Source organism: Myotis davidii, unplaced genomic scaffold (assembly GCF_000327345.1).
Source record: "Myotis davidii unplaced genomic scaffold, ASM32734v1 scaffold428, whole genome shotgun sequence".
NCBI lineage: Eukaryota > Metazoa > Chordata > Mammalia > Chiroptera > Vespertilionidae > Myotis > Myotis davidii.
In genome coordinates this window covers 1895889-1904768 of record NW_006299834.1, presented here as the reverse complement: position 1 = coordinate 1904768, position 8880 = coordinate 1895889, and the positions used below count along the sequence as shown (strand labels likewise).

Here is an 8880-nt window from a genome sequence, read left to right as displayed (position 1 = left end):
TAGCAGTTATGGCCGCTCTCAGTCCTGTCCCCAGGGGCTCTGCCTCTCAGAGTCCCAGCAACCGCTGCAAACCTCGGAGAGAAAGCTGCCTTCGAGTTCCGACCGAAACCAGACAGTCTGGTTTGAGTCTGGGTCCCAGAGACTCACCCGGATCTGGAGCTCAGAGTCTGAGACTCCCTCCCGATTGAAACAGACAACCGCGCCCTCAGCCGCCAGCCCTCTCCGCACGCACTCTGCACCTTAGTATTTTACTTCAGCACTGCGCCTCCTCTGAGTCTCGGTATGCTTTTCTTTTTCTTCCTAGTTGTAGAGCTTCCACTTAGCCAGCCTTCCTGTGGTTCTGGATGATGTCCGTTCCATCTTTTAGTTGTATTTTTGGCGTTAACCTATGCCGCCATCTTGGTTTCTCTGTTCCTAATTTTAATAGCACTTTTTTTCTGCAATGCAGGATCTAATCCTGAATCACACATTGAATTTCATTTTTTTTCATTTTTAAAAAAATATATTTTATTGATTTTTTACAGAGAGGAAGGGAGAGAGATTGAGAGATAGAAACATCGATGAGAGAGAAACATCGATCAGCTGCCTCCTGCACATCTCCTACTGGGGATGTGCCCGCAACCCAGGTACATGCCCTTGACTGGAATCGAACCTGGGACCTTTCAGTCCGCAGGCCGACGCTCTATCCACTGAGCCAAACCGGTTTCGGCCACACATTGAATTTAGTTGTCTTACTTCTTTGTTTTCCTTTAATCTGGACTCAGCCTTTTTTATCTTTCATGACATTGAAATTATAAAATAAATACAGGCTTATTGTTTTGTAGAATGTCTCTTAATTTGGGTTTGTTCATTATGATTACATTCAGATTATGTATTTTGGCAAGAACACTATATAAGGGACTTTGTGTCCTTTTGAGCCTACACTCCTAATCCCTTAATACAGGTGTGAGGTACATGGGAGTGCAAGGGGCCAGTAGACATGCAGCTCAGAGCTCCAGAGATGAACTGTATTTAGAGACTGATTTGGAAGTCTTTAGCACACTGTTCATCTTGGGAGCCATCTGATTGATGCGCTCATTCAATGAATTAAGGATGGTATTCCAAGGGTCCTCAACATTTAAGGAATGCGCAAGGAGGAGTGAGTGACCTATAATGAAGATTGAGAAGGGCCTGACTGGGAGGTAGGAGGAGAATCAAGTGAGTTTATTATCCTGGAAGTCAAGAGAGGAGAAAGTCTCAAGCAACACAGAGTGGTCATCTGTGGCAGCTCCTATAGAAATGTTTGGTAAAATGAAGACTGAAAAATGTGCATTGCGTGTGGAAATTTGAGTTTGCTGGTCTTAGCAAGGGAGATTTTAGTAAAGAGAGATCCAGAAGCCTGACAATGGATAACAGGGTGTCCTGGCAGATAAAGGGAGTACAACTATGGGAAACCCAGGGTCAGGGGACCCTTGGAAGTCCAATTTCTCTTTGCTACAGATGTCTGGGGAACTCAGGGCAATTGCATACTGGGTCTTGAGTTCCTTCTTAGTTTTGGCCTCCTAGTACTAAGGGGGACATATATTTAGGATTATGGGTTAAGGGAGAGGCAATTTTTGGGGATCCTCTTTGTGCTCACATTAAGATCTACTCCTTGCCTAGCTGGTGTAGCTCAGTGATTGAGCATCGACCCATGAACCAGAAGGTCACAGTTTGTTCCCAGTCAGGACATATGCCTTGGTTTTGGGCTTGATCCCCAGTAAGGGGTGAGCAGGAGGCAGCCAATCAATGATTCTCTCTCATCATTGATGTTTCTCTCTCCCTCCCCCTTCTCCCTTCCTCTCTCTGAAATCAATAAAAACATTTTTTTAAGAGATCTGCTCCTTGGCCTGCAAAGGTAGGCAGTTGCACAGCCACTTGGAAGGATTTAGTCAACTTACATAAACTTCACCCAGTGTCTGGAACTGCTCTGGGTCTCATGGTATTATGGCTTAGGTGTGGGAACCTGCCTCTGCTCCCCTGGCAAGACTCAGGGCTTGTGAGATGGGCTTCCTTGAGGCCTTTGGAATTAACTATCCATTGTGTTTCATGATCTGATTTATTGACCAGGAAAGATTGCCTTCCCCTCTGCAGAGTGGATTTTTCAGGGGTCTTTGAGCTATATTTTTAACAAATGCATATTGAATACTTACTGTGTGTCAAACACTAGGTGAGACAATCGGGAACACACAGTGAATAAGGTAGACATGGTCCCTGCCTTTGTAAACTTAGTCTAGTGAGAATCATATAAAAAATAAGCAAATAGCCCTGACCGGTTTGGCTCAGTGGATGGAGTGTCGGCCTGCGGACTGAAGGGTCCCGGGTTCGGTTGCAGTCAGGGGCATGTACCTTCGTTGAGGGCATATCCCCAGTCGGGGGTGTTCAGGAGGCAGCTGGTTGATATTTCTCTCTCATCGATGTTTCTAGCTCTCTATCCCTCTCCCTTCCTCTCTGTAAAAAATCAATAAAATATATATACTTTTAAAAAGCAAATATATAAGTGAATAAAATAATTACTTCTTCCAGAAAGGGCTACTAATAGGATATTGAAAAGGAGACTATCAGGGGTAAGGAGGACAACTTTAGATTTATAGTGAATTACTTAAAATAATGCCAGCTATTTAATCAGGTGAACCCCAGATTATCAATGGTTTAAGACAATAGTAGATATTAATGCTTATATAAAGGCCAATCAGCAGGGCTAAAAGGGTAATCTGTTTCACATAGCCCTTCAGGGACCCAGGGTAATAGAGTATCTGCCATCTTTAACACATAACACATGGCCTGTTGGATAGCTGGCAGAGAGGGGAAGAGAGGAGATCTTACTGGGAAGTTTTCACTGTCTAGGCCTGGAACTGGTGTACATTACTTCTGGTCATATGTGATATGACCAGAAATCAGTGTGGTAGGCTGATAATGACTCCCAAAGATATATCCTTACCCTAATCCTCAGAACCTGTGAATGTCACCTTATTTATAAAAAGAAGTCTTTTTGGATGTTATTAATTTAAGGATCTTGAGATGAAGAGATTATCCTCAATTATCTAGTGCAAGCATGTCAAACTCATGGCCGCGTGCCTCATTTATTTGGCCCGTGTTAGCCTTTGAGTTTGACATACTTGATCTAGTGGGCTCAGATGCCATCACAAGTGCCCTCAAGAGAGAGGGAGAAAAGCAGAAGTGCTTTCCTCTGTACCACACAGCCATTAAATTGGCCTTTAATAGATATATCTTACCAACTTGATAGAATTTCTCACTTGGAAATTTTTTCTGAATACCTATTATGGTAGTTGCCATTATGCTAGAGCCAGGGGTGGGCAAACTTTTTGACTCAAGGGCCACAATGGGTTCTTAAACTGTACCGGAGGGCCGGAACAAAAGCATGGATGGAGTGTTTGTGTGAATTAATATAAATTCAAAGTAAGCATCATTACAGAAAAGGGTACGGTCTTTTTTTTCAATAGTTTTATTTCATTTCAAACAGGCCGGATCTGGCCCGCGGGCCGTAGTTTGCCCACGGCTGTCTAGACCCTAAATAAACAGGCAAATAAGCCACAACCTCTGCCCTCAAGAAGCATAGAGTTCAGGACAAGGGCGAGGTATATTCTTTATCTTGTATCCTGGAAACATTGTTGAACACTCAAGTAAGGTGATAGTTAATACTTAGTTAATTATCTGGTTGATAGCTACTATACATTTGACTTAAAAAAGAATGTTGCCAAATTTGTTTTTTCAGCTGCCCAAGGAACTCCGCTTCAAAGTATAACCTACTGGTTTGGTGTTCCAGGACAGTTTATCGTTAGTGGGCAGGGGAGCATGATGTGCAACCAACAGACGTCTTGTCCAGGTAAGGTATGGCATAAGGTTCTTCCTGGGAGGTGGAAAAGTATGCCAGGGGTTCAAAGATCTGTTCACTGCTAGCTTGCCTCCAACCTTACTGGCAGGAGAAGCATCAGAGGTTTGGAGGTTGGAAAATGGTTGAGTATGTGACTTCATTTCCAGACTGAAACCCAGTGGCAAGTCAGTAAGTTTCAGGCTTACTTTTAATTAATAATATATAGATATGGAACACACTTAGGCAACTCCCATTATTGGGAACAGTCACTTCCTGTTTGCAGCCTGAGCAGAAAACAAATGCTGCTGTTCACTTCCCCCTTCCCATTTCACACAAGCATCGCCATCAAGTTTGCACTATGCCCTTCAGCCTCACTAAGGATTCCAGCCCTGGGCTTTATGCCCTGTGCCCGTTAACAGTTGTACCTGTCCACAGCTGCTGTCATGTTACTGGGAAGTGATCATTGATTCTCAAATGTTGTCCACCACCTACTGGTAGACCACAAAGGGTCTCCTAATGGGCTGCCAACAGACCCCAAAATGTGGGCCCTTTCTTGGGTTCTTCTGGAGCATGACGTGCATGTCATTGGCACTTAGCTTTGTATACAACTGAAGGATACTTATTTGTAACCTTAATAGTTACCTAGTTTTATTTTATTTTTTAAATATATTTTATTAATTTGTTTTTTACAGAGAGGAAGGGAGAGGGATAGAGAGTTAGAAACATCGATGAGAGAGAAACATCGATCAGCTGCCTCCTGCACACCCCCTACTGGGGATGTGCCCGCAACCAAGGTACATGCCCTTGACCGGAATCGAACCTGGGACCTTTCAGTCCGCAGGCTGACGCTCTATCCACTGAGCCAAACCGGTTACGACAGTTACCTAGTTTTAAAAGGTTATTAAACTGTAATACTGTGCTCAAAATCAAAAATGTTGCTAAGGTGTTATAAATTTTTTTATTGAGTTGAAATTCATAGAACATAACATACAACAATTTAAAAATGTACAATTGGTATTTAGTATATTCACAATGTGGTGCAACCATCAGCTTTCTAGTTTCAAAATTTTTTATCACTTCATAAAATACTCCATAATTCCACACTAAGTAATAATTCCCCATTGTCTCCTCTCAACACCTCTTAATATACTCTAATCTGCTATTTGTTTCTGGATTTGGTTATTCTGAATATATCACATAAAAGGAATCATACAGTATATCACCTTTTGTGTTTGGCTTATCACACCTAGCATAATGTTTTCTAGGTTAATCCCAGTTATAGCATGCACTTTATTATTTTTTTTGTGGCTGAATACTGTTTCACTGTACATATGCATCATAATCTATTTCCTCATTCTTTCACTTTCAATCTATTTGTGTCTTTGTATCTAAAGTAAGTCTCTGAGTAAACCCTGACCAATGTTGCTCAAGTTGGTTGAGTGTCATCCCTTGCACTGAAAGGTCACTGGTTGGATGTACAGTCAGGGCACATGCTTGGGTTTCAAGCTCAATTCCCAGTGTGGGGAGGTGTAGAGGCAGCCAATAGATGATTCTCTCTCATCATTGATGTTTCTCTCTCTCTCTCCCTCTCTCTCTAAAATAAATAAATACATTTAAAATAAATAAAAAATTGGACAGTTATAATCATGATTGCATAAACATATTAACAGATATTCTACAAAGAAATACATTAAAATACTAAGTTTTTGTATGTTATGATTATATTATAGATTACTTTTAAAAATTCATCTTTTTCCTATTTTCCAAATACATATTCCTCATTAAGCATGTATTACTTTTTTATAATCAAAACAAACTATTAAGTAAAACATGTATCTCTCTATACACAGCTATAATTAATGCAGAGATTAACTGTAGGGTTATTTTCATGTTTATTTTAATCCCTCCACAACAGGAAATGATAAAGTTTCAACTGGTGGTAGCTGAAGGATCTGGTTTTACCATTATTCTGCCTGATTCTCTTCCCATGTTAGTTTGCTTCAGCATAATATTTTTCTTCCTCCTTCTCACTTATTCCTTGTCCACTCTAAGAAATAAGTAGCCCTGACCGGTTTGGCTTGGTGGATAGAGCGTTGGCCTGTGGACTGAAGGGTCCCGGGTTCGATTCTGGTCAAAGGCATGTGCCTTGGTTGCGGGCACATCCCCGGTGTAGGGTGTGCAGGAGGCGGCTGATCAATGTTTCTCTCTCATTGATGTTTCTAACTCTCTGTCCCTCTCCCTTCCTCTCTGTAAAAAATCAATAAAATACATTAAAAAAGGAAAAAAGTAACTAATTTTTTCTTTTCTTCTCAATTTACCCAGTTGTTGTCTATGGGCCCCAACCTGTGAGATATGGAGCCCCACCAGAAGCATACAGAGTCCCACCAGCGGGATATGCACCCCCACCAGCAGGATACGGACCCCCACCAGTGGGATACAGACCCCCACCAGCTGAATACGGACCCCCACCTCCAGGATATGGAGCCCCACCTCCAGGATATGAAGCCCCATCTCAGGGATATGAAGCTCCACCTGCTGGAAATAGAGCTGACTCTCACAATCCTGAGGCAGCCCATCCTGATGGATATGATGCTTCTCTTCCTTCCACCTCATCTCCTCAGCACCATTCACCACCTTCTAAGAACTAAACCCTGAAGATTCACCAACCAAAGTAGAACCCTAAAACTGAAGTCAGGATAAGAAGGAGGACTCAGGTATGTGTTTAAAGACCTTTCTTAAGTAGTTGTCCCACCCTCTGGAAGGGCAGTCTTAGGGGGAAAGTGAAGCTTTACTTCCATGCCTAGATTTTAGAAGCAAAGTCAACTCTTGATTAGATGGGCTAAAGGAAAAGTAGACTGATAAGGCTAATTCCCCCAATAATTTGGTTGACATTGGGCTGCATTTTTAAAAAATATGTTTTTATTGATTTTAGAGAGGAATGGAGAGGGCGAGAGAGAGAAACATCGATTGCCTCCAGTATGCACCTGGACCGAGAAGTGAACCAGTGATCTTTCAGTGCACAGGATGATGCTCAACCAACTGAGTCACACTAGCCAGAGCTGAGCTGCATTTAAAAAAATATTCTTTGACTTTGTAAAATGACAATTGTTCTCAATCGGCTGCCTCCTGCACACCCCCTACTGGGGATTGAGCCCACAATCTGGGCATGTGCCCTTGACCAGAATCGAACCTGGGACCCATGAGCAGGTGGATGCTCTATCCACTGAGCCAAACCGGGTAGGGCTGAGCTGCATTTTTTTTTTTAACATATCTTGAATGTGACTTTTTACTTTTTCCCCTCTACCATCCAAGAAGCATTTATTATGCTCACTTTTGTAGGCACTAAGATAAATGTTAGAAATATCAAGTTGAACACTTATTTTTCACAGCATTCTTTATATTAATGAAAGGATGGGACAACCTAAATTTCTAATAGTGACAGAATTTCATAAATTATAGTATATCCATACAGCAGAATATTATGCAGCATTGAAAATGATGTCTAGAGGTAGAAAAGCCTTTAAGAATACCAAAACCAATGAAGCAATCTAGGAAACATAAATATAATTTTGACTATATTGATTTGTATTTTAATTCTGTATGACCGAAGTTAAAAGATAGGCAACAGAGTAGGAGAAAGTAATTTCCAACATATATATTAAACAAATAACTTTTACTCAGAATATATGAACTCCTACAAATCAACCCAAAAGAAAAAATGGACAAAAAATATGAATACCCTATTAATAGAGGTGATAGAGTGGCTGGCCAAGAACATTTGAAAAGGTGTTTGTTCTACTCAACTAGTGTCAGGGAAGTGCACCTTGAAAAGAGAAACACTTTTTTATTTCCAAAGATTTACAAATATTAAAAAGATTGAAAAACTTAAGTGTTGGGAAAGATGTGGGAAATGGTTATTGTTATAAATTGTTAGAGGGAGTTTTTGTCAATATGCCTTTTTTAATTATTATGTTTTAAATATATTTTTATTTATTTCAGAGAGGAAGGGGGGGAAATAAAAATCAGAGAGAATCATTGATAGGCTGCCTCCTGCACACCCCTCACCAGGGATGGAACCCACAATCTGGGCATGTGCCCTGATGGAAATCGAACCGTGACCTCCTGGTTCATTAGTCAACACTCAACCACTGACCCATGTCGGTTGGGCTCGGTATGCCTTTTTAGAAAGAAATTCAGCAGTGCCTTTTATTATTTTCTAATCCTCACCTGAGGATATGTTTTTTGAGAGAGAGAGAGAGAGAGAGAGAGAGAGAGAGAGAGAGAAAGAGAAACATCGATATAAGGGAGAAACATTGATCAGTTGCCTCCTATATGCACCCAACTGGGGAATGAACAAGCAATTTAGTTATGTGCCCTGATTGGAAATCGAGCCCACAACCTTTTGGTGTATGGGATGATGCCCCAATTGACTGAGGCATGCCCCCTGCCCCCACTAGGGCCAGCAGTACCCTTTAAAAGTTAAAATGAATCTACTCTTGATTTAGTGGCTTAGCTTCTGGATATCTACTCCTGAGAAGTACTTGGATGTGTACACAAAGATGTAATTGGAGAGATTTCATTACATTCATTGTTTCTAACAACAGAAAATTAGAAATAACCTATAGGTTTATTAGTAGTAAACATTTAAATAAACCAAGATACATCCATACTACATATGCAAATCTTTTAAGTCTTATTGTTAAATGAGAAAAGCAAGTTTTAGGAAGTGTGTGTGTGTATCCTATCTAATAAAAGAGAAACATGGTAATTAGCCATACATCCGCTACCCTTCCCATTGACTAATCAGGGCGATATGCAAATTAACTGCCAGCCAAGATGGCGGCCGGCAGCCAGGCAGCTTGAAGCTAACATGAGGCTTGCTTGTTTCAGTGACGGAGGAAACCAACGTTCCCCACCTGCCTTGCCGGCCTCTGAGCTTGCAGTTTGAAACATTGTTACAAATATAAAAGCTAAACAAAACCCCAGAAACCTGCTTTCAGCCAGCCGGGTTCTCAGAGATGGAGTTG

At 41.3% G+C, this 8880-nt stretch overlaps 1 protein-coding gene across 1 annotated transcript in view; it reads left to right on the top strand.

Moving 5' to 3' along the window:
• The window catches only part of WBP2NL (WBP2 N-terminal like), a 13646-nt gene extending 6781 nt beyond the window's left edge, over positions 1-6865 (top strand). Inside the window, exons 6-7 of the mRNA XM_015571912.1 lie at positions 3755-3865; positions 6176-6865. Coding sequence (XP_015427398.1) covers positions 3755-3865; positions 6176-6501 — 437 coding nt within the window. The 3' untranslated portion in view covers positions 6502-6865. The remainder of the gene's footprint in view (positions 1-3754; positions 3866-6175) is intronic.
• Positions 6866-8880: the final 2015 nt, after the last annotated feature.